Here is a 26,312-nt window from a genome sequence, read left to right as displayed (position 1 = left end):
CCTTAATCATCTCAGTAGCTCTGCGCTGGACTCTTTCAAGCACTTCCCTGTCCTTCTTGAACTGAGGGGCCCAGAACTGGACACAATACTCCAGGTGTGGCCTCACCAATGCAGAATAGAGGGGGAGGAGAACCTCTCTTGACCTACTAACCACCCCCTTTCTAATGCACCCCAGGATGCCATTGGCCTTCTTGGCCACAAGGGCACATTGCTGGCTCATGGTCATCTTCTTCCTCACAGGAATTCTGCTGGATCCCTTCCCAGCCTCCTTGCTCTTCTCTGGACCTGCTCCAGCACCTCAAGCTCCTTCCTGAGCTGAGGGGCCCAGAACTGGACACAGGACTCAAGCTGTGGCCTCCCCAGGGCTGAGCACAGGGGCAGAATCCCTTCCCTGGACCTGCTGGCCATGCTGTTCCTGAGCCAGCCCAGGATGCCATTGGCCTTCTTGGCCACAAGGGCACATTGCTGGCTCATGGTCATCTTCTTGTCTACCAGGACCCCCAGGTCTCTTTCACCTCCACTGCTCTCCAGCAGGTCAGCCCCCAACCTATACTGGGACATCGTGTTGTATGACTAAGTACACAGCACACTCTCTTTAAATCACAGTGATATGCTTCAGCTATTTTAAAATCAATGAAATAAACGAAGCCCAAAGGCATCTCAAATAATCCACCCACCAACAAAGCCTTCCTCCTTATTTACTTCATCTATAAAGCTCTCCAGAGAGGTGAACAGAAGGTACTCACTGAATGTGACGTGATCCTTTGTCACTCCCTTTTTCCTGCTGGGGTATAAATTCACAGTGGGAACCTGCAGAACTTGACTCATCCTGTTCTGTTGATGCTGATGGGCTTTAGTGCTTTGGCCAATGGATCTCATGGGTACTGGAGACATTTCTGAGGATTTTCCTCCTCTCCTCTCACTTAAGTTCTTTGTCACTGTCATGGAAAAATTGCAGGTAAGTATCTTCTTGCACTTTGAACTGCAGGATTATCACAGTCAGAAACAGCAACCAGGGTGTGAAGCAGGTAAAACATATTGAAAATAATTTCTATTCCACCTACTTTGTTAGGATTTTAAAAACCTGAACTCTTTAAAAGTGTCACAGAAATACTTCATCAAAAGCACCACAAAATGGGATTTATTTCTACCACCACTAAAGCCTGTATTTTAGATATTTGTACATAAGATGCAAAAGCCTGACAGCTTCTCCTCCAGGATGTCATGGCACTGAAAGGAGAAGGGATGCTTGTTCTGCAGCTGGCATCAAACCTCTCACTAGGTGGCACAGTTGATTTACAACACAAGGCACTCATTGAGTTTCTACTTTAATCACACAGCAATTAAAAACCTCCCAGGTTAAGACCATCTGACTTCTTAAATTCCCTGGGAAAAGCCTGGGTTGCAGCATGACTGCTGCTCATTCCTTCTGCAAGGAGGATCTCACTGACAGGTAAGAGACAGGGGAGCTGCACCTCCTGCTCGTCTGGGTACGTGCAAAAAAAAGCCCAATTTGCCCACAAAAAAGTCTGCAAAATAATGCACCAGGCTCCCTGATTCAAAGCTGCTGAGTCAAAATTTCAGTGTGGGTAAGTGGCCCAAGTGTGGAGGAAATCCCCTGCTCCAAAAAACACCAACCAGGGACTGCCAGCTCCCTCCTGGCTCCACACTGCTCCCCTCTGCTTTCTAACACCTCTGCAAACTATGAGTATAATGAAAAGAGATAATTTATCTGTGATTTATTGTTGTTTTTCCCCCCCCTCCAGTCTTCAAAAATATTTATTTAATTAATTGAATAATGTACCATTCTACTCTGCACCTATTTGTATATCCCCTAAACCTTCATTCCCCTTTTAGTGACGTTTAAGAAAAAATAAAGACTTGATTTGCTTAACTACACAGAGTAAATCAGGGGTAAATCAGATATTTACAAGCAAACAAGATTTTAAATTATTTTTTTAAGATGACTGACAACCTCATAACATTTATATTTGTCTCCTGGGCATCCTATGGCCACTTGTTATGTTTGCACATAGATCATTTTTCCAGAGTTCATCCTGACATGGTTTGATTTATTGTTTCAGCAGGGGACTAAAGGGTAGAACCCACAATGGTGTTCACTCAGAGTAGAAACATTCTGTGCTGGTCCAGATCTGGCTGAACACCTCTCCAAGCAATCTCTGATGCTCTGCTCAGAGCCACCTGTGATTTCTGCCCACCCCAGGCACAAGGCAGTGTGAACACAGAATTTAACATATTTGAGAAGGGAGTCAAGTGTGGCCACTGCCACTATTCCTACATCAGTGCTATTTAAAATTAAATGTTAAAAAAAAAATTTGCATAGGAAAGCACCTGGGGAAATAATAAGGATTTGCATTCTTAATATGGAATAATGGAAAGGATTTAAAAGTCTATTTTCAAGATGCCATCTCCTAGTCACGCTTAAACTTACCCAAGACAAAATGGTGTTAGAGGGGAAAAAAACCTTAACATTCTACATGTAGACAAGCTGAAACATGAATTTGATTAGGAAGGTTGCTACACTTCCACTTTGAAATAAAGTTACCTTTCAAGCAAGTGAAAACTTCTATGGATCTAAGTAAAATGCAATTACCGTGCCTCATTTTTAAGGAAGAATTTACTGAACTGTGTAAGAGAGCAGGTCAGATGACTGTTTAGTTAAGACAGTCACACAGGAGCTCAAATTATGAAAACTGTCCTGCTCTAACCCTCCATTTTTGACTTTCAAGCCATGTCAGCCCCATCAGACAATATTGACCTAACTTCTCCTTTTTGAACATGTTGGTTTATTCTAAGCTGTAATCCACTGCAGCTCCTATATTGATTTTGTCTCTTTTCATTTTCTTACTGTTCATATGGTAAATGTTACTTTCATCCTTCCTAATTCTGTACAAGGACAGCAGAGCAAGAACAGAGCTAATGTACTATTGACTTTCTTTCTAGACTGAGGAAAAAATACCCAGTTGCAGAACTCTAGGTCAAACCAGAAGACATCACTGAAGTTCTCCGAGCTCAACAGAGATCAGAAAATTAAAAGTGGCTTGCTGGAACTGTTAGTACACAAAGCACTTAGAACACTGTTTCTTAAAAAGTATTTTCTTATTTTTTGAAGAGAAAAATTTTCTTTCTTGAGGGAGAAAAGATTTTAAATGAGTAACTCCAGGGAAGGAACAAGATTTTTATGTTTGATAGATGATGCCACCGTTCTGGCTCGCTGTACTTACAGGTGCTGTATGCAGGCTCACACTGAAGTGACAATATTTGGATTTTTTCTTCATCTGTCTCCACGTTGAGGTTGGACAGGTATTGCTTCACCTTCCTGGCCATCTGGGCATCCTCATACAGCTTCTTGGCATTCAGAAGAGAGCTGCGCCGGGCCCGTTTCTTGTGGGCACCTCCCTGTACATCCAGCATGTTGGAATTGGTGCTGCCCTGGCTGAGAGATCTAGAAAAGAGCAAAGAAATAAATTTTTAACCCTCAGCAGCCCTGAGGAGGAGCTCCAGTAGCACAGGCCAAAGCAGATTAATACCAAATCATCTTCAGTTAGGGCTAGTGCATGCTGATGTCAATGAGTTAAAAAGATGAACAGCATTAAAACAACACTTGTCTTAAGTCTTAAAATATTCTGGGGAAACTGAGAGCAGCAACTTGAGTCCAGAAAAAGATTTGTATGCAAGAGTGGAACTAGCAAGAAGGAGGCAAAATGCTGCCTAAGGTTCCCAATGAGCTCCCAGACTTGTGCTGCAAAAAACCCACCCGACTTCAGCTGTAGGGTGGAAAAAGGTGAGAAGTTTTGTTTCTTTCAGGCACTTGGTACCCACTGCTTTAAATCAGGCTCACAACAGAAAATTCTTGCAATTCAGCTGAGCAGAGAAGCAAGTCATGGGTGTAATCCTCTTAAAAAACTGAGCTCCTGACTGTTTAAATAAGGGGGGAAGTGATGTTAAATATGCAAAGTACACTGACATTACACACTTAACTTCTTTCTCCAATTAAGCAAAAAGATTCACAGAAGAGCAGCTCATTCATTAAAAAAATGTCACAGGAAAGCAGTGACAATATAACTATGTCCATCTAGGAGAGATGATGCTCCTCCATGCTCCTAATTTTGAGCTGCCAACTGTTGTCAGCCACTGAAGCAAACAAATAATCCCCAAATGGTTCAGGTACATCAGGTACTCTCCCTGACAGTCAGTCACTAAAAAACCTGATCTTGGTATAGTTCAAATACACACAAAACCTTTGCCCCAGCTGCCAAAAGTCCTTTGGCCACACAAGTTCTAACCATTCCTTCAATAAATAGAGATTCACAGTACACATAACACGAAAAAATTCCAAGGAAAATGACAATAACATTGTTAAAAGTTGTTTCTGGGTTTTTTAAAAAAACATTTGGAGGAATAATTCTCTTTTGAAAAAGGCTAAATTATTGGTAAAGATGTTTATGGAGACCTTGGGTGCATTTACAGGCTCACAAGTGGCAAAACAAACAATCCCCAGCACAGAAAAGCCATAAGGGCTGAGTCAGAATAAAACATTGAGGAAGCCTAAAGAACTGAGCACACAGAGCTTAAAAAAAAATAACCTAGAAGTGGTAGAAAGGAGCTGATTACAATACATTTTGAAAGAAGTTACTTAAATAAATCAATCAAAGAGAAAATGTAAGCTTAAAAGCTGGCAGAAATTCATAGCTTAAATAAAAGAAAAAGTAATGATATTATAGGCAAAGAGCAGCAAATGGGATGATGGGCTGTTCACTCCTATTCAAACCAAGGGGGCACTCCTACAGATATGAACAAAACTATTAATTTATCATATAATGAAACAGGAAACTACATTATCTTTATTTTGAATGAGAAATATTTTATTGCTTTTGCACACACTGTTTTTCTTCTCAGTCTGGACTTGATTTTTTATGGCGATTTATTTCAATTTCAATTTTAAGATAATTTTTTCCTTATTCACTTGTGTTCCCAGTAAGCCTAAGAGTTTGAAATTGTGGTGACTCCAGCTGGATATTTCTCCCCACAAAAAAAAAGAGAGTTTCAGAGTGCAAAAGCACCCAAGCTCAGGTAGAAAGGATCAGTTTCTGGGTAAAACTACACATAAAACCAGATAAAATGTGGCTACAATGTCATCAGAACATCACTGCCTTGTGTCACCCAGGGATCTGACCCATCTTGGGACTCTCATTTGCAGTCACTTCATACACAATCAAGCAATGAGGATTCTGGGTGTGTGAAATGTGAGATACATTTTAAATGTATACTAAAAATAAATGCTTTGAAGCTTGAACTGAAGCTTCAGGGGAAAATTACTTCTCATGATCACAATTCAAAGTGTCCTCACAGTTTAAAATGCTAAAACTTTTCTGTTGCATGTTAAAAAACAAGTTATTTATTTCCCAAAACAGTTCAGCTTCCAATATAACTGCACAGCAAGGGTTTGGTTTTTTTTTTATGCATAAAGCCAAAGCTCAAAGAACTTATCCAATACACAAAAGCAACTCAGAATTTTTGTAGCTGCAGAATAACTTTGACTGAAACCCCTTATTCCTGCCTTCCAAAAAAATATGTATTGCAGGGTTAATAAAATGCATGCTGTATTTCAGATGCATGCACTAAGGAGGAGGATGCAGTATGTTAAGAGTTGCATAATCTTTATTTATCTTAGTTGCATTCATCTCTACACTTACCCCAAACTTCTCCACCTCTTCTTCCTGTAAGCAAGAGCCATATACATTGAAGCATGTATTTGAACAGAAAAGCACAGGAAAAAAAAAAATAAAACAGTTGAGAGTCAGGAAGAAAGATGTAGACAGGAAAGAACAGAAAAGAAAAAATTCTATACAGCAAAATTCTTCTCAAACAATAACACAATGTTTTCATGGAATGCAAGGGCAGGACTTGCTCAAATGCTTTAATGTGGAAGAACATCTATCAGTTTTTTTTGTTTATTTTGATGTTTAACCTATGAATTTGAAAACCAAACTCGCATGAAATTTCCCTGGTAAGTATTTCCCAGAAGTCAAATTCGATTTTAATGGAGCGAGCAAAAATTCTTTAACTTATTTATATTGCAGAGAGCATGATTAAATTAATTTCTTCTTTGCATTAGGACTGCAGTGAGTGTATGAGAAAGAAGCAGCAGCATTCAGCTTTATGATGGTGTTTTTCTCTTGATTGCTTGCTGGGAAACAAGCTGGTAGCCAAAGCCATGCTGAAAAACTAGACAGGCTGTATTAATTGGTAATGAACTTGTATCAAGGTTCCTGTTAACTTCTAACAAACTTATTTTCTTCTTCATTTTTAATCTTCAAAAGCATTTATATATGCTTCAGAACACAAACTGATAGATCAAACACCAAAGGCAATGAAGATGAATATAAATGATGTGAAAACATGAAATTATTTTCTTTTAATCTTTGGCACTCTCTAATATTCAAGCCTAAGTATTTTATGTCAGTGTGCATAATTTAAATTATGGTCTTGAGAATGTTTTCTGTAATTCTGGAAAACATACTAAAGGCTAACTATTTACTAGTAAATTCATTTAATGATTAGACTTCAATAGGTCCTAGAAAGTGCACGGGGCATCTGGGAAATTTATTTATAAAGTGACTTAATATGTGAGTGCCTAAATTTATGAAAATCAATCACAACTGATCAGTGACTTCATGTTAAGTTTATGTTATATGTATAATGTTATATGTATAATATGTATTATGTTATATGTATAATAACATGTTATATGTGTAATATATTATAAATAATAATAATAATAGTGTGTGTATATATATATATATATATCTATATATATAGTAACTATGTTAAGGAGGACATTTTGCTAATTCAATTCCAATATTATGAAGATCAACCTCCACTTTGAAACAAATCCACTTCTAAACCTTAACAAGGGACATGTTATATTTACCTCAAACCTCAACTGGACTAATTTTAAACAAAATACTTCTCTTTCCTGATGCCTGAAAACAAAACCCAGCATCACCCAAGAATCCTGAGGGCTGAAAGACCACAGGGAACCAGATCTCCATCCTCTTATTTAGGCTGCATGCTCTTGCACATACTGTTTCCTTCCACTGCACAGACTGAGCTAAATTAATTTATCAAAGAATTACAGCTGCTGAGGTGACCACCTATCACCTGGAATTTCTTTAGGGCTGGTACAAAGCAAGTGACCAAATGTCCAGAATTCTCCAGTGCTGGGGACACACCTGACTGGTGACTCAATAGATTTTTCTGTCATCCTTAGAAGTAAAAACCTTGTAGTGACATCATGGGGCATCACCTTGTCACCAGCTCCCCACCTGAACTGTGCTGGAGAGGCAAATAAAGAGCAGAAGGACAGGAGGACACAGCCCTTCAGGGCAGGGATCCAAAGGACCCTGTCTGAACACGACAGAGTTGTTGATGTGGAAAGCTGCAGGAAATTATTTTGTTCCAGTAAATATAATCTGGAGCTCAGCAGCAGCAGATTAGAAACAGTGGTGGAGTTTTTATTCTGCAGTTGGTTAATGCAGAGCCTGATGATATTATGGGAAAAAAACATCAAAAAAACCCCCAAGAAAATACTCTCCACCTGCTTATAGCCTGAATGTATCAAACAGTATGCAGGTGGAGCAAGCTGTGTTCAGAACAAACTGAATAATACTTTATTTATTTTTAATGTAGTCTCAGTGGAGTTTTGTTTCGAAGCAATGTTTCAGATTTATCCATATGTATGATTTGCTCCCTAATATTATACCTCCTACTAACAACTTCTTTAGCAAAATGAATCACTAAAAGCAGAAACTAGTCTTTCTTGATAACAAATTGGTTTAGCAGTCCTTAAGAGGAGGTCTTGGAAGCATCACTTGAGTTGCTGTGATCTGATAAAGCTGTGGTTCTGATGGGAAATGTCAATGGGAAGGTTCCACAATGAAAATCCCAACGTAGTGACACAGACACAAACCCTACCCACTCCCAGACACCTTGAGCCTTTCTAAATTGCACACCTTTGTCTGAACATCACAGCTGGATCCATGTTTGCTGAGGTCATTCGGATCACTTGGCGAATTTCTTTGGCAATCATGCGGAGTTTCTCAAAATTTACCAGGCCATCCACTTTTGAATCATTTCCTGCAGTATTGAAACACACACAGAGGAGGCAGAAAAGAGTCAGAAAGAGAAACACACACTGCCCATAAAGAAAATAATCCCCCCACAGTCCCCTTCCTTCCCTGCCCCTCCAGCAACAAAACTGCTTGAATCAAAAAAGCAAGAAAAAAGGAAACTGGCAAAGCAGAAATGATAATCAGACCAACTAGAATTGCTCTTATTAATCTGTTTCTGAAGTAACAAGTATTAATAGGATGGAAAAAAAGTAAACTATGGACAAACTACCAGCACAAATATTAAAACAACCTAAGTGTATTTGTATTTATATATAAATGTATTTATATGTTACTTAAAATAAGTATTATTTAATACTGGTGCTGGGCAACCTCATTTAAGCTATACTTTATACCTATAAAGGTTGGACTAGATGATCCTTGAGGTCCCATCCAACCTGGCATTCTATAATCCTAGGAAATATAAACCTGACATTGACAGGGTTCATGTTCCAAAATGAGTACAAATAGGTCTGAAACATTCTAACCAAGAAGTGGGCAGACTGGGAAACACTGAACCTCAACCGAGTGAGAACAGAACTTGCTGCAAAAGGAGAAAAAAACATGAAAATGTTTCAACAAAACCCCTTGAAAATGCTGAAAGGAGGTGTAGGAGGGGTGTCATATCATCATAGATGTCTGAAAGCCACAACATGGAATGAAACCCTAGAAACATCACAGCAACAACTTCGTGTAGGAGAGATTTTTTTACAAGTACTGTAACTCCCACTTAGCACACTCACCTACTCTCCCACCATAAGGATGGCACAATGTAGATTTTTTTTTTTTTAAATTTTACTTTTAAAATATTCAAAATATGTATTTAATTCTGAACTTCATCTCTTCCATTATGCATTCAGAGTTATTTTATTTCAGTCCTCCAGAGGACACAACAGAAGCACCCTGCCGCTGGCAGCTTCTTTTAGACACTTGGTGAATCACGGAGCACTGAAGCAAGGGCTAAAGCTTATTCAATGTTTTAATTTATTATTTCTCCAGGTTTGACATTACCTTCGTGCAGAAACGTGATATCCTTCTTGACAACAGGAAAAAGTGGGATAATTGGAGGCTGCATGCTCTGGCTGCTGAGGATGTTGCGATATTTTGCCATGTTTCGGGATGGATCAAAAAGATCCTGGAGGTCTCTCAGGTGCTTTTCATACTTGCTGGGTAACTTCTCCCAAGTGCCTCTGAGCCGTGCTACTGGTGCTAGATTTAACCCACTGGAAGGCAGATATATTTCTGTATGAGTTAGTGGAATCATTACATTTCATAAGGAAGGATTGGGGGTTTTTTTTTTGGCTTTAAGGATGGAAAAATAAGCTCTCACGAGGTTAACTGCAAAGCTGGGGGAAGGGCAGGCTGCAAGTTCATCCCAATAAACCTCTGCTGGTTACTTTTGTGAGCAAGAGAACTGTAAAAAGCATGACTGCTCCCTCTTCACAAGGTGCAGGTTTTAAGGTAGTCTGCAAAACACTTGCTCAGTACCACGGTCCTGATGCCCAGGGAATTTGAGAACCACTTCTCTCCCATAAAAATAAATAAGGACAAAAGAGGTGAAAAATTGATGAGGTGAAGACATGGCTACAGAGGCAAGTGAGAAAGGGGCCCAGCTTATCCCAAGCAAAAGTGGCAACACATATGAAGAAGATCTTTGAGTAAAAATATATCTGGAATAAGTCAGATGTAAAAATAAAATAAGATTAAAAATTAAATATATCCGCCCTCTCATAATCTGCCACCAACTTTGCTGAAGAATTTTGCAATGATTGCAAAGTTCTTGTAGCTGCAGAACTGGCAAGGGATATTCTTCAATATTCCTCACTGAATTCAAAATCATACAGGTGCTGAATTTGCTATTATATTTTTGTCATCTTGAAAGCTTCAAAAACTTGTATTTGTTTTATTTTTTTAGAGAGATTTTTCTCCATGCTATTGTCAAATTGCAACCAAAGCCTCCTCTCACATTAAAAAAATACAAAAATCAAAAATATGCCACCACACAGCTCCTCTCTTACATACTCCAGTAGGATGGTATCTTCTGTTTCATGAAACACAGAGCATTGTACCAATAAAGGTAACAGAAGGAACCCCTGTGGCATATGCTAAAACCATATTCCTCTGGAAAGAAAACAAAAGCTGATTTATTTGCCTTTTTCTTTTTTTTCTTTTTTTTTTTTTTTGATCAAAGATCATTCAGTCATGGGCTGATTAAACTGAACTGAGCAGTAGGAAGAGTCATTTATTCACCTACAATGAACCATGAGAAATTAGAAAGCAGAAAACAGGAATTAGATTCAGCATCCACATGTATATTCACCATGGAATGAGGAGCCCCAGTGGTTACCCAGTATCCTTTAAAAAAACTCATTAATTCTTTAATGCATGACTAAATGGAAGCCAATACTATTTGATAATCTGTCTAGACATTGAGAAACTACTTAAAAATAAGATTGCCAAAGCTAGTTCTGGGATGCAGCATGAATCCAGATCTCTGACTTCTGAATCACAATGCCTTTTTCTTTCTTTTTCTTTTTTTTTTTTTTTAATATCTTAAAAACCTGCTGTAACAAAATTGCAAATAGGGGAAATGGGGAAATGCTGAAGTGGTGCTGTTCTAGTAGCAGCATCTACCATAAATCAGAACAGAAAGTATAAATCAGAAGAGAATGTGCAGATGAAGAGAGGAAAAAAAAAACAACAGAAAAGCAAGCAGATGACAGGAAAGAATGAAAGGGAAAATCAAACTAAACCAAGACTGATTTGAGGAAGTCCTTACAATGAAAGGAAAAAATAAAGCAATCTCATCATGGCAGATATGACTCAGTGCCCACTGAAAAAGTAGCAAGGACTGGAAAAAAAAAAAAGGGGAAGAGAAATCGGGTGGCAGGAACACAGAAAATGACAGCTATGTTCAGGCAGGTTTCTGAAGTTCACCAGTCAAACAGAGCTTTGGTCCCAGTCTTCTCTTCCTCTGCTGGGTAACAAATAAAGTGAGAGTCACATCAGCCACTGGAACCAGACTGAACAGGAGAGGAAGAGACACAGCAACAATCCATCTCTCTGCACAGTCTGGCATCTGAAAAGTTGGGTAATTCCCTGAAAACCACCCAGCACCATCCCTAATCTGTTCAGGAGAGACCTATTTCTTTTCCTTCCCTTTAGATTTAACAGAATTGCTTTTGCCAGCTCAAGCCAGAGCTGAAAAATGGGAAATCTTTTACCTTATCACAGCAAACATGGAGTTGAAATTCTTGCACTCTCGGCAGTGGAGGGCGATCTTAATGAAATGCTTAATAATCTTCATTCTTTTGAGCTGGTTGGGCTCTGCTAAAATTTCCATGGCAACCCAGAAAGTCTCTTGATTTATGACATCCTCAAACTGTTTCAGGTGAGCATTGCCTGTCTTGGAGTCCAGCTTGTAGAGGTCATCGATGTATTCCGTGGGCTCGATGTTGCGGAACAACTCGAAGTCTCTCATGGAAAGCTGAGTGGCCACCTCGATGGTGCTCAGCTGGAGCAGGGAAATTTGGCTCTCCCTCAGGAGCTCCTGAGCATCCTCATCTGAGCACAAGGTCTCTGTCTCCATGTTGTTTTTTAGATAATACCTGGAGAAAGATTGAGTTAGAGTTAACGCATCAGAGGGGCTCTTCAGAGGCTTGGAGAACACTGAGACACAACCAAGGGGGACATGAATGACACTGCAGAGGTGTTTATGTGGGAGAATTTCTATATTGCTGTAGACAAACCAGAGTAAAAGGCAAAGACAGAGGAAAGACAGCATAGCCATGTGGTTTATCTAATATAAAATACCAGCATTTCACGGAGTAAAAATAAACATTTCAAAAGCTGTTTTCATCTCCTCCTAATATTTTCTGTACGTATCTTTCTATACATTTCTCTGTAGCATGCTGGAGCTTTCACCTTCAGGAAAAGGTCAGTTACTTTTCCATTTGTAAATTCAGCTCTGGAATAACACTTTTATGTTCACATTAGTCCAGAGGAACCTCTTGTTAAGTTATTTATCTGTTTCTTATACAAATTGAGTGTGGTTTCTGACAGAAGTTTAGTGAGGTGTATTAATATTTACATGAAGCACACAGTATTCAGGAAATGAAAAACTCTGGAAAATTCATTTCCATGGCCCAAGCAGATCACTTTCAGATACACAAAAGTTTGTTCCTCATAAATTCTCTCTGTTGCCTAGCAAAGAAGACTATAGAATCTTTTTACTTAATCAACTTTCTTCTGGTATGGATCAGGTCATCAGATAAAACTGAAGCACTTCATGTTTCAGAACCATTCAAACCAGTTTACATAAAAATGGAAGAATTTATCTCAGGTTAGTATCAGTGCACCACAACATGTGGTGAATGACATCACTGTAAAAAAATTAATTGTAGGTTTTAGTCCTGAAGTCCATGTGGAAAGTGTCAGAATAAACATAAGCTACTAGGTAAGCTATCTTGAGCTGCTAAATTTAGTTGTCATCAGGCAAGCTCCCTGTACTTTGGGTGCTGAAAAGGAAGATAAAACAAGGAAGAAAAGAGGAGAGGGAAATGTAAAGTGACTGCCATTTACTTGCTTACTCTTGGACACCTCCCAGAACCTGAAGGACCTACAGGAAGGTTGGAGCTGGGCTGTTTGCAAGGGCCTGGAGTGATAGAACAAGGGGCAATGGTTTTATATTGGAGCAAATTTAAATTGGATGTTAGGAACAAGTTCTTTACCACGAGGGAAGTCCTCATCCCTGGGGATGCTCAAGATGAGGCTTGAGCAGGCTCTGAGCATGAAGGTGCCCCTGCTTAGTGCAGGGGGGGCTGGACTAGATGACCTTTAGAGGTCCCTTCCAACCCAATAAACTTCTAATAAACACCTATTTCCTTTAAGACTGCCTTCTCTGACTGTTTCTTTTCAACCTCTCAATCCTAAGGAGGCAAAGCAATCCAGAGAAGGAATCCCAGGGTCCCATTTACCGTCCATTGAGCTGAATCCTGTCGGCCAGTTTGGAGAACTGGTCAGGGAGCCGGCGCTGCTTGATGACCCCCTCGGGGCTGACAGACACCTCACAGAGGGAATAAGTCTCTGGGGCCCCTGTCAGGTTGAATTCATGGACAGCATGGCTCACCACCTCCTTTGCTGTGGTGTCTTTGCTGATGATAATGTAACAGCTCTGCTGATCCGCTTTGAAAACTCGGATCACTTGGTCCGGAATATCTGAAAGAAGAGAGGAACCCCTTTAATGTGTGAAGTTCCTTCTCCCCTTGAAAAGGCACAAGATCATTTACTGTTTAGTAGCCAGAAAACAAAAATCAGCTACCAAAAAAGCTATCAAGACAAAAAAAAAAAAAAAAAAAAAAAAAAAAGGCCATGCTGGACTTGATAAATATTCATTGAAATCGTCGTTTCCTTCCATTTGGAGAGGAAAATGAAGACTTTTCTCCTCTCTACACTTCCAGCCTTATGACTATTATCATCCCATGACCAGGATCCAAGCACAAGACACCTGGATCTATCACTAGGCTGTACACTGGTCTCCTCAGTGGCTCTCAAAAGCTTTGGCAGCATCTTTGTCCCCTTGCAGGAGCCAGGGTCCTCTTCCCTGGGAAGCCACTGAGCAAACCATGGATGTGAAAAGGGAAGGAGATTCAGTGGCTCCTCTGACTACTGCAAACTTTTCCTCTCTGGCCCTAAAGGAACTAAGCTGCTGCCAGCAGTTAATTCTTTGGTGAGTGTGCTTATTTATAGCACATTTGATGTATTATGCATGCATTAGAGAATGGCTTCATCTGAGGCAGCCTCCAGCAGGAAAAACACACGTTTAGTCTACAGCTTGGTGATTGGAAATAATTTGCTCCACTGGTTGTTTTAGAGAAGGCTGGATTTCCCAAATAAAACTGGTTGGGAAAAAAAAAAAAAGTTGAGAGTGAGAGCACACACTTGTTTCAAACTCAGAGAAGCAGAGTTTTCCCCCTCTCTAAACTCAAAAGCATGACAAGTTTTCTGCAGACCTGAGAAGGTGGCAGCCTCAACAGCTGCTGCAAATAAATTGGAAGATGGCAGGAAACAGGGTGGTTAAAAAAAAAAAATCTGATTGAAAACTAATTCTACTACCAGTTTTGTTATTATGATTGTCACATTACCAGAAAAGTCCCCTTCATAGATGTAGAATTTGAAAACTTCTCATGCATACATGAATGAGGGTAATAAAAGTAAAAAGTAACTATTATGAACTAATTTCAGAGTGCAAGTGGTGAAAATGATACACCCAATAATTCCTGCACTCATAAAAATCATAATAAATCAACCAAAGAAGTAAACAACAACACCTGGTATCAATGTACCTAAAAAACACAACATGCTCAAAGTATAAAACAAAAAAGTGAAATGCAATTTTGTGGGGAAAAAAATAGTAGAAAAAAAATTATAATCACTATGCAGCCAAAACTTTTCTGGGGAAAAAATAGTAGAAAAAAAATTATAATCACCATGCAGCTAAAACTTAGGGTAACTTGTGACAGGTAAGGGAAACATATTACAGGCAAATATCTGTCTTCATGGTCTTTGTTTTTAAGCAGGTAAACATTAATAAAAATTAATTTCTCATGCATTATTTAGCTTGTGTTGATGATACAAAACCTGTTTCGAGTTCTCATGCATGTAATTTTGGTTATAGAGTCCAACAGAAGAACAAGCTAAAACTCCAACTGTGTTATCATCTACAAACTCCCTTTCTCTAAAAGGGATGTAAGCAATTTCACTCCTTTAGAGCAAGGTCACAGGGAAGCAAAATAAGCTGCTGAACGTGGTTCCAGGGGTCAGCAGCAGAAATGGGAATAAAATGCAGGTCTCAGTCTCAGCACAGCACTGTGCCCTCAAAGAGGACCTATGGATTCCTTTTATTTTATTACTATCTCATGCCCTAACAAAAATAACTATGTCAAAGCAATGTATGAAGGTGTTAAGTTGAAGAGGCAAGCCATGCAATATTAAGGTCTACAGGATGCTCTACATCAAGGATACTTACAGTAAAACCCAACAGCTGCAGGCAGGAAAAGAAAAAAGAAAAAGAACACTGTGTCAACACCAAATCAAGATTTAAGATGTTTGCAAAACTTAGCAAGGGTATGTAGTACATATTTGGGGTTTCTCTGCCACTCAAAAATGGCTTTCTATTGGTTATGGGAAATTAAAAGGTAAGAAGGACTAATTATCAGCATTTCATGTCCTGCAGTAACTTGGAAAGTATTAATTCAGGTTCTTAGAGAACATGGGTGTAGCTCTCATGCAGACAGCAAGAACCTGGATTTGCTGGCAAAAGGGAACTTCTTTGCTATGGATATTTATGCACTTGATAGGATATATCTGTGTACAGATATAAACTGTATTTAAAGGGGAAATCTGTGAATTCCCATAAACCTAAGTCATAGCCACCAGGCACTTCACAGCACATGTAGTTCTGCACAGAACTTACACTTGAAATAGGGAAACAAGATCCTGACTTGACATGTTTACAGGCAGCTGCATATCTAGAACTACAAATGCCTCCTGTAGCCACCCCATAAACTCTGTTCCTACAGTAAGAACAATGAAAGGATGGAGTACACAGTTCAGAACATTCTTCATCTCTTCAGAGCAGCAGGTGAATACAGGTAATGGTTGTAAACCATTAAAACATTAATCTCACTATGTTGATCCTATGGCAATCCTATCCTACCCACAACACTGCTTGAAATATATACTCAGAGATGGAAGATGGTCAAGCCAAACCTCCAGGAATACTGGGATTGGGAAGAGATCACAGAAAAGTGCAGAAAAAGGGCAACCACCTTCCACCACAGCTCTGGTAACCACCAGTATATCAAAGAGGTGGCAAAATCTATTTCTTTGTAAAAATAACCCAAGTGTCACATTACAATGAAGCAGACAGAGGTTCAGACAGGTGGATTTTCAGCCAATCTCCAGTTTGGATCAGTTGGGGCCCCAAGATAAAGAGGGAACTGCACACAGCATGCTGCATGCTGCTTAAAGATGGAATTTCCATCCTGACCCAGCTGCCTTGTCATCATCCTGTAAACCAAGCTAATGCTGCTGTTTTACCTGAAGGATTAGAGAAATCCAGAATGCTTGTTGTGGGCTGCAAGAGGTCAGGGCTGCTGGATGAGAGGGTTCCTGGAATTGGCATGATGGCCAAGCTGTGTCTGCACTGCCGAGTCCCCACGATGCTGTCGTCCTGTGACTGGCTCACGCTGCCATCACTGCAAAACAAGTTGGGTTCAGTTCTGGGGATTAAGCTCCTTCTATTCATCTTGGGATGAATGGAAATAGAGAAAATAATGGCACCCAGGTGATTTAATTGCAGGTTGGAGACAAGCTTTCAAAACAAGGACGCAGGTATTTGAAAGCGTTCCCTGAGAGAGAGGATATTTTGGTCTTGTTCTGTGTTTATTGGTCACATTGGCTGCATTTTTTATTTTTTTTTTAACATAAGCAACATAAACAGAATGACTGAAGATACTAAGCAACCAGAATATCACAACTAATAAGGAACAATTACTGCTTGACCAGAAGACTCTGACAAACCTGAAGAGTTTTGGAGGCAAGATGCTGAATCGAGTCTTGTCTAAAATTTTCCTGATTCTGTTTCTCCCACCAGAGACAGTGTTTGCTTTCATTTTCTTGTTTCCTTTCTCACGAGGAAACATCTGTTCCACATCTCCAGGCATATCTGGGATGGAATAACGGTTGTTTTTCTTTTCTGCAATTTTTGGAATATGTGGAATTCCATTCTTCTCTTGGCCTATCCTGCAGAGCAGCTCCTTAAACACTGGAAGAGAAGATACAGACCTTAGAATTACAACTTCACAGAAAATTCTTGCCCCTCAAAACTTCTGTCACCCATATCCCTGCTGAGAAAGTGAACCAAAGGCTTGCAAGCCATAATTCATTGCATTTTAACTTTGATTCTAAGAGTGTGAACCTTTTCCCATTCAAGTGTTGCTTCTGACTTACCTTGACAGCAAGAGGAACTCCTCAGTGGTCAAGAGAAACAACCAAATATTCTGCATAGCAGAGTTCTCCTTACTGCTTTTTAAATTAGCACAAATTGCAACAAATTTCATAGATCTAGTCTGGATAGGCCACAAGAAAACACTGAGCTCACAAATTAGCTCTATGTATATATTGACTTTTTGTCTGCATCTTTTAGGTAATGGAGTGCAGATGCATCCTCTAAAATAACTGCAATATAGACTGATAGCTTCCAAAATTGCCTTTGTTTCTTTTTAGTAATACTACTGAACAGAAGCTGCATCAAATTTCCTATTGCATTTATCAAACCAAGTCAGTCTATTACTGGCACTGACATGCCTGGAGATATAAGACCTTGGAAAAGATAAGAGCTGATGTTCTGTGTTCCTTCTCAAGTACAAAAAAGGTGAAGAAAAAAAAAAAATCAGTCACATCTGTTTATCAATACAAATTATTATTTTTTTTAATCTTAAAAAAAAATCTTTTTAAATCCCTCAGGTCAGAAAGTCAGGATTTTCTGCCAAGCCCATGGCAACACAGGGAAAATGTGTAACTGTGCAGAGCAAATTACTCAGATTCTGTCTCCTTTGAGCAAAGCACCCAAGACTTTCTGTATAGAAAGCCCCAGACAAGTTGCCTTTTTCTATTATGCAGTAAAATTTAAGGCTTACAGCCTTCACAGTGTGGATTCAAACAGAGGAACAGGAATTGCTCACTGTCAGCAGCAGGCACTTTGCACTCAATTAAAAACCAAGATAATAATAAGTATCACTGTTGAAAAAAGCTTCAAGCCATGAATTCATTCAAATGTATCAGGGACATCACCCTGAAATTCTATCAGGAATTCTATCTCTAGCAGGAAGAGATTAGAATCCACTTGTAAATGGATGTTGCTTTCATTTATAATACAAATGCACAATCCATCACTGCCTCAGTTCAGGTTATATTAATTTATTGTCATTTCACACAAGTCTGGACCACCAGTTAACTGGGGTTGCTTTAGACTTGTCTGGAGTGATGCTAATAATCAGCTGCTTGGATCTTGAAACTTTTTACCTGCACACTGATAAATGCAAAATAATAAATGAAAAGAAATTCAGTAGTGAGCAAAGCAACTGGAGAAGAAAAAGGAGAAAATGAGACCATGAAAAGGTGTCAGATACAAGTGAAGAGGAAGAGCCTTGTGCACAGGCTGCTTCTTTCTGTAGCTCTGGTTATTATGTTGCCTGCACAGGATTATGAAAAAAAAAAAAAAAAAAAAAAAAGAACAGATGGTTTGACTGAGATTTTAAAGAGGTATTTATGTGTTTATATTCACATTGGCAATTAAAAGCCAACATTTATATGTCATGCTGCTTTTTATATCCCCTCTTTAATTGTAGATGTAAAGGCAATTTATCCTATCGTGTTCCTACATCCATTACAAGAAGTTTTGACAAAAGCCCAGTTTTACATTTTTGCTGTTTCTTGGCAAAAAGGATTTTGGCCCAGATCCCTTGGCTCTCTTTTAGCCATGTTGCATGAAGGGATACTAAAGCTGCTTAAACAGGCATTTGAGGATTTCTCAGGGAGTAAAGAGCTGGCTAGGCTGGCTTTGTGCCACCCAACGTGCAGCCCCTGGCACACAGGAACTTACTGAGCAAAGGGAGGCACAACAAGGGGACTTGTGCACAACTTTTCACTCCTACAAGCAAGTTGGAAAAAAAGGTGGAATCTTATTGCACTTCTAAAGCCAGAAAGACCAGAGTTTTTCTTCACACGCACAAAAATAAATCATATAATCAAGTCTACTCACCAAAAATGTTTGTTTTTACAGTGATGGAGAGGTGAGTGTTGTTCCTTAAGATCTCCAGAGCTTTTACAAAGGTAATGTTCTCAAAATTCTGTCCATTTACCTCCATTATCTTTAAGGGGAAATAAATATTGGACTATTAGGAGAACAGCTATTTATGGCAGACAAATAAAAAGGTGATAACATAGGCAGAGTGAGAGCTTTTCAGAAGTCATCACCCCATCTTCACAGCAGTTGGAGAATGAAAACTTTCCTTGTAAAGCAACTACTTTCATGCCAGTGGGGTTGCAGCCTGTTAACAAACCAACCTCCACTGCTACCTGACCAATGCTTTAACCAAATCTGGTTTCTGGGATGACCTTCTGGCCCTTAGGAACTGCACTTGAACCCACAAAGGGTGGATCAAAACCTGCAGAACTGATGCTGCATCCAAGGCCAGATGTTTGTCACCACCCCACCAGCCCCAGGGACCTGGGATGACTTCCACTGGGTGGGAATCACTCCAACAGGACAATCTGATGGCCTTAAGATCAGAACATTTCCTAAAATAAATAGAATTTCCTTTCTTTTCCCAGTCTGTTTTTGAAATATTTTGAAAACTATTTCACAGAAACCCATTGAACACTTGGAAACTGAACTGTGGCCTTCACAACAGAACACAAACCACTCATTTGCTTTTCCTCACCTTTTCACTGAGAATACTACAACTGGTTGGAACTGGCTCCTTTTTTTCAATATCAAATAAAAGATTAATATTTTAAATGAACTTCATTCTTCTTACCTGATCACCACGCTTGAGACCAGCTTCTGCTGCTTTACTGCCTGCTTCCACAGTCTCTACAAAAATACCAAACCCCTTGTCACTTCCTCCAAGGAGGCTGAAAAACAGTGGGGAATCCCTAGAAGGTTTTTGCAGGGTAATTTGTCTCCATTTTGCTTTGGCAGCACAGGCAATATTCAGCAATCTGAGATGTCCTTTCATTTTCTGTAAAAGAGAAGACAAAAAGCTGAGCCCAATGTTGCTCTTACTAGAAAAAAATTGTGAAAAAACTCCCAAAGTGCCAGAAAAAGGACTTAAGATGCCATATATCCAAATAAACCACCTTTGAAGTTATTTATTGACTGTTAAAGGCTACATACAATGTGTTAGTCACTGGTAACACACTGGAGAATGAAAACTTGTCACATCAGGAAGTATGACAGTAATTTTTTTTTTTTTTGCTCTTACTGTATCTTCCAAGTTCTTTTCAAACTCTTCCAGAAATCGAGTCATAGCAAGATCTCCCTCAAAGTCATTAAAATGATTGTTGACCCACAGCAAGACCACTCTGGTAACCTGTAAAATAAAGAAAGAATAAAATCATGTCTCTGTAAAAGGTACCTATGATTCTCCAACAGCCTCTAACCTATGAGCAAAGAATCCAAGCACATGGATAATCTATGGATAATCTATGACAGATTACTAACACAGAGAAACACAGGACATTTACACTTGAAATCATCTTCTCTTTTCCTTTATTTATGGAAACAAATGAAGTATTTCTTAAAAACCCAAACATTTTTGTACCTACTTGGCTATATCACCTGCTACTAACTGCTGCACAAATGCATCTTCAGTTAACTCTTCCTTATGCTGCTTATAAAACTTCTCTCCCTAAAGCATCCTAATAATCTTAAAGAAATTCCTAGGAAGTGTGCTGTGAAAATGAAGTTTTCTTTAAGAACTTTTACTTAAATCTTCAGATTTAAGTCAGATAAAGTCAGTCTGACAACTCTTGTATCCAGGCATGTTAAGACAAAAAAAGCTTTGTCTATAGCAGTTTCTCCTCTAAAAATAAAGAAATTCCTCTTTTATTCACTGAAATGGTTTTATTTTTTCTTAAAAAACACTAGTTGCCCAATGAACAGCATGGAAAAAGGTAAGAAGAGAGGCAGTAACCATAGCAGAGACCCCAGACCATTTCCTACCCACAAAAAATACAGTATTTTGATAGTCTGTTGGGTTTCCTTCACCTAGAACACATAAATCTGCTGTCTCAGAATTTTACTGCCATGATTTTCAGCAAATTGGACATGGATACAATGTTCCAGGGTATGAGCATTTCTCATGTGTACGTACACACAGACTTAACAGTTACACCTCCTTCTGTTAATGGAAATATTTTTATCAACTGCACCTGTCTTGAGCAGACTTTATTTTAAGTACAAAGTTAATAATAAACTGCTCAAACAAAATGTGCTCAACACACTGAAAAGTTCTACAGGAGAACCTCATGGAAGACAAGCACAATGCTCTTGTGAAAAGAAAGATGGCAAAAAGGCACATCCAGGAGATCAGGAACATATTTTCCTTGAATTTCTGGTGAAAAAGGATTTCAGAGACTGGCATTTGTATCTTTAATTTAAAGAGGAAATATCCTGTTTATTCATCACTCTGCAGAAGAGAAGCAGTGCCATACCTTGATTTAGGACAGTGCACTTGGAGAATCCTTTCTTAATCCTAATGAAAAATAATTTGCTCTAAAATCTCTTGCATATCTGTAGCATAACCCTGGTTTATCAGCAATACAAGGAGACAACAACTTGGGAAACATTTTCTCCTATAATTCGACTCTCTTTGACTCAAACCAACCTTATCCCTGAGGCTGTCCACTGTGAACCATTCCAAGAGTTTATTTCCAACTTCCAAGGGGCTGGTTAGAAATGTTCTGTATGTCAAAAGGAAATCCTCAATGTAGGTTGGATCCACAATAGAATGTTCTTCTATTAAGTGCATGATGAGTCGCTCCGGTGTTGCCTTCAAAATTAAATGCAAAAAACAACTGATTTCTCTCATCACTACCTCTTCTCTAGAGGGTGTCAACATAAAACCAGGTGAGCAGTATAGTCCTTTCCTAAATTTCAGTTGGGGCCAACTTCAGAGAAAACACACTAATGTGTTTAAATCAAATCTTCAGGCTTCTCTCAGCTCAAATGTTTTGCACAGGTTATACCTGGCTAAAACAATTATTAGCCTCCCTTAATTTTAATACACAGTTTAAGTGCCTCCTACAGATGACAAAAAAATCAAGTCATAAAGTGCACAAAGGGTACTGCCAGTATAAAACTGAGTATGTATTCTGAAGAGGTCTGACTTGATTAAAAAAGAAGTGGAAGTAAGTTTGTAAAATAATATTGATTCCTCCCAGTCAAATTTTTTCAGCTGAGGCAGAAAAAACTGAGCATGTTTTCTAGATTCAAATCCCCAACTGTATTTATTTACTAATAAATAAAGGTTTGATAGATTAATGGAATATTAATGGAATGCACAGGAACTCACCTTGATAACTATGTGTCCTTTCCTGGTCCCACTGCGATCCAGCTCCCTGTGCTCCTTTACCATAACAATTTCTCCTTCTTCCTCCACTTTATGAGTGTTTTTTTCCACGTGGTTCAGAATCCTCCAGTAATCTTGCTGGGCTATACACACAAACTGCCACCAAAGAACATGGGATTGTTAATAAAAATATCCAAAACATGAGTGTATCCTCACCTCTGGGCTGCTCCAACACAACCATGGCAGCACTGCATTTGATACCAGCTCTGTTCAACTCAACTATAGAAGAAAGTTAGAAGGCAAATAGAAATTGTAACCTTCTTACATCTCCCAAATGTTGTTTCAGACTAAATATACAAAGTTCAAAGCTTAGAAGAAGAGGAAATGGGTATTTTCTATTTATCTGTTCTTACTGCATGTCAATCAGTATGACCATGATGGACTAAGCTTACTTTTCAGCACAAAGCAGAAGTTCCTGTGTCTCACACAACACCACTGTGAACATGAGATAGTTGTAAAGAATTATAACCTTACCTGGCAATCATCTACTTTGGTTCTGACCACTCCATTCATGTACTGTTTCTCCAGAGAAGGAGTAATCCCAAAACTATTTCCCATACAGAGACTCTCACTCTTCCCATCAGGATAGGTGATTTCCACTGTGCCATTTAAAATAACATACCAAGAATCCAGCTAGAGAAAGTAAAAAAAAAACAAAAGCAAATATTAAAAGTGAAGTTAATTCTACAACTTTCATAAGCTGTTGCAAAGCACTCATTTCAGCAAGGCTTATGCTTCCACTCTCCATTTTGTTGCCAACACAGCTTTGCAACATTTAATTCACTAAAAAATGTGCAATGTAAGGCAAGCAATAAAGATGACTGAAACAAGAATGCTTTCTAGTGTTCTTCATTCCCCTCAGAACTAATTCAGAAGGGAGGAATGCTGACGAATAGATTGTTTTTTTACTCAGTGGGCTAATTGCTACAATATATTTATACCACTTAGTGAACATGAATGCTCTTCCCCTGGGTACCTGTTTGGCCAAGAGTCCTCAGGGAGGGATGACCTGCTCTGGCCACTGCAGATGTCTTCATCCAAGGAGAGGTATTCCAAAATAGTGATTCAGAGCACCCATGTTGGGAGCCTGATTGCTGTCTAATTTTAACACCTGTCTCCTCCCCCTGAGTATGGAAACTGCTCCTAGTTTAGGCATTTGATGTAAGAATACCAACACTGTTGGGCATGGGTACCACTCCCTGTTAATATTTAAAGAAACTACACTGTAAAAAGAGTTATTTTACCAGTGGAAATGATGGATTTTCTATGGCACAAATCATTTTTGAAATAAACTCCTGATAACACCCCACTGAATGCTGTTTTATGTCTACACTTGGCCACATCGAAGCCTTGAAACAGGGTAATAATACCCAGGCAGAACTTCCCAAAGGGATGGGCAAAGGTGTGGAGATTCTGAATTTGGGTCATGAAGTGAGAATTTTAACTGCAGGTTGTGGAGACAGGAAACAGATTTCCCAGCCCTTTGCCCCAAAATGCCCTGGTTAACCCAGTGACTGATTGTGTGCTAAGCAGCAACTTACTTCTTGGCCGTCTTCAAGTATGATGGCTCCTGCTTGCTCTACTACTTCAAATATCATCACTGAGCAAAGCTCTCTCCTCACAGACATGGTCATGTTTGCAAAGGCAGGGAGTTGATGCATAAATTCCAACAATTGCTCTGTTAGACAGGAAAGATCAGTATGAAGGCTGCAAGGCCCAGGGGTTCCTTAGGCACGTTACTCTTCACAGGTTGGTTAAATCTCACTGAAATTTACTGATAAACTGCTCAGAACTTTATGACCCCCATTAGTGCCCATGGCTAAATGAGCCCAGGAAGCATTTTGTCATCAACAACCAGAACTCAGCTCTACAGTTGTGCTCCAATGGACCCTTCATGGGTGCAGTCTGGCTAGAACGTAAAGCCCTTCAGCCTCAAACATTTAGGAAAATTAAAAATACTCTTACAATACAATAATTATTAGGCTGATAGGAGCATGAAATTATTTTCCAGTGTTTAGAGAAGGTGAAGTATAGCATAAGCAAATTTTACTATTAAACTATCACCCATTTTTAGTTAAATACTGCAATTCCACTTTACAATTACCTAAAAACTACACTACAGGAATAATATATTCCCCTTGATATTTAATAACTAATTCAACAGTTTCAGGCAGTCAACATTAGCTTGCTGCCTATCCCTTCCTTGTATTAAACACATGGAATGTTTTTTAAAATAGTAGTTTCTAGTCTTGGATAGTAAAAGAGGAGAAATTATTCATTTAACAGTATCACAGCAGAGTGGTCTCTGGAAGGCATCACTCACTAATACACATTTAAGATTACTGAGCAGTTTGCAGACATTCTTCTCTTGCAGATGTTATATGACACAGTTTTATATAAAAGACTTTTTTTTTTAATCTCCTCACCAATATCATCATCAGTTTTATCTGCAGGCTCTTTCTCAAGGCACTCTCGTACAACATCTCGCCCTAGAAGTGGATCTGAAGTTCTGTCAATATCTTCATCCTCCTCCTCTTCTTCATCTTCAGAGTCTACAGGTGCTTCTGGAAGACCTGTTAAATCAACATCTCCCATCTCACTTTCTGTAGCCTGCAAAGAAAACACCCATCAGACAAAGAGTTCAGTATCAGTGTAATGATTTATGCTCTTAGGCAGCTAAAACACAACAGAAGAAATTCTGGGACCAAGGATGAAAACCAGAAATTGTGACAGCTCCCTTCCTGAACACTGAAAAAACATGGTACACTGAACCTGGATTTCCAGAATGGTACAAATTTTGATTCATATCAAGCAAAACCATGCTACAGGCATTATGATCACAAGCTTAGAAAACAAAACTAACACACTGGGACATTTGCCCTGGGTCTTGTATCCCTTTCCACCTCTGATGAACTGCAGGGGAAGATAAACCCCCCGACCCCTCTGTGTGACACAGAAAATTACAAAGCAGCTTGAGAGGCTCAAATGAAAGGGATTTGGTCTCAATTTTCATGTTGGTATTATGACATGGATTTGGAGCCTTGGCACAGAGCAAGTGTGTCAGGTGGAGCACAGAAATGGGGGAGGAAGGAGGAGCTAAGGATGATTCTTGTTCCTCTGATGGCTGATTCTCACTTTCTAGCATTTATTTTCTTGAAAATTCATGTAAACAAAATGTTTCTTCATCATTTGAGAGCCTGTATTCTTAATGAAATATTATCACTGAGTAACACCACTGCCCACAAGCACATTTCTACTGCCATCAATAGATGGCAATGTAGACATCACACTCAGCAGAAGATACAGGCAGCAATGGGGAAAGAGACTGCAACACTAGAAACAAAAGGCAGAATCACATAGGAATCATTTGCAGTAATTCCTTGTGAAGTTTAAATAATGTAGTTGCATGGAAATAACTACCCAAACAGATGGAAGGCAAAAAAAAAACCCAAAAAACAAAAAACTTGCAGAAAACGTAGGTTTTGGTTTTGTTTGGGTTTTTTGTCCCACATCCCTGGTTCCACTGCATCCATTTCTTTCTGGAGGTCCTCACTCAGCCATGCTGCTCTCCTGCCTTCCTTGCCATGAAAAAACCCACTCATTTTATGGGACTTAAAGGCAGTGGACTGCTCAGCCTCCATCCTCCTACATGCTCCTTGGTGATCAGCTCATTCAAGCTCAGGAGCTTTTGACAGCTGAGCAGTTTTTCTTCATGAAAATCCTGGATTTTAGGTATGACCTTGAACCTCTGAGCTTGTCCTCATTTCAATAACCAGCCAGCAGAGCTAATAAATAAGGCTTCAATGATTTCACAGAAAGATTTCTTCTGCTGGAGGGTAACAATACATATAGGGTTAAATCTGTTTTACATTACATCATTTCACTGGCTTATGGAGCTCACATTAACAGTTTTGGAATTAAG

The 26,312-nt window shown here is 39.2% G+C and overlaps 1 protein-coding gene across 8 annotated transcripts in view; it reads right to left on the bottom strand.

Annotated features, from left to right (window-relative positions):
• The window catches only part of RAPGEF6 (Rap guanine nucleotide exchange factor 6), a 113,976-nt gene that overhangs the window by 15,108 nt on the left and 72,556 nt on the right, over window positions 1-26,312 (bottom strand). For 3 of the 8 annotated variants that reach the window (XM_071758314.1, XM_071758310.1, XM_071758315.1), the window contains 18 exons: window positions 24,817-25,000; window positions 23,932-24,068; window positions 22,865-23,023; window positions 22,334-22,486; window positions 21,647-21,811; window positions 20,243-20,350; window positions 19,796-19,999; window positions 19,018-19,126; window positions 16,776-17,019; window positions 16,293-16,450; window positions 15,220-15,234; window positions 13,169-13,409; window positions 11,417-11,800; window positions 9,204-9,415; window positions 8,037-8,160; window positions 5,718-5,741; window positions 3,246-3,466; window positions 747-938 (listed from right to left, as the gene is read on the bottom strand). In XM_071758314.1, the coding sequence (XP_071614415.1) occupies window positions 747-938; window positions 3,246-3,466; window positions 5,718-5,741; window positions 8,037-8,160; window positions 9,204-9,415; window positions 11,417-11,800; window positions 13,169-13,409; window positions 15,220-15,234; window positions 16,293-16,450; window positions 16,776-17,019; window positions 19,018-19,126; window positions 19,796-19,999; window positions 20,243-20,350; window positions 21,647-21,811; window positions 22,334-22,486; window positions 22,865-23,023; window positions 23,932-24,068; window positions 24,817-25,000 (3,034 nt within the window). The remainder of the gene's footprint in view (window positions 1-746; window positions 939-3,245; window positions 3,467-5,717; window positions 5,742-8,036; window positions 8,161-9,203; window positions 9,416-11,416; window positions 11,801-13,168; window positions 13,410-15,219; window positions 15,235-16,292; window positions 16,451-16,775; window positions 17,020-19,017; window positions 19,127-19,795; window positions 20,000-20,242; window positions 20,351-21,646; window positions 21,812-22,333; window positions 22,487-22,864; window positions 23,024-23,931; window positions 24,069-24,816; window positions 25,001-26,312) is intronic. The other 5 variants (XM_071758317.1, XM_071758311.1, XM_071758316.1 and 2 more) reach the window with 3 other exon arrangements.

The sequence above is a fragment of the Heliangelus exortis genome, chromosome 15, assembly GCF_036169615.1.
Source record: "Heliangelus exortis chromosome 15, bHelExo1.hap1, whole genome shotgun sequence".
NCBI lineage: Eukaryota > Metazoa > Chordata > Aves > Apodiformes > Trochilidae > Heliangelus > Heliangelus exortis.
This window is presented reverse-complemented; position numbering and strand designations above follow the sequence as displayed.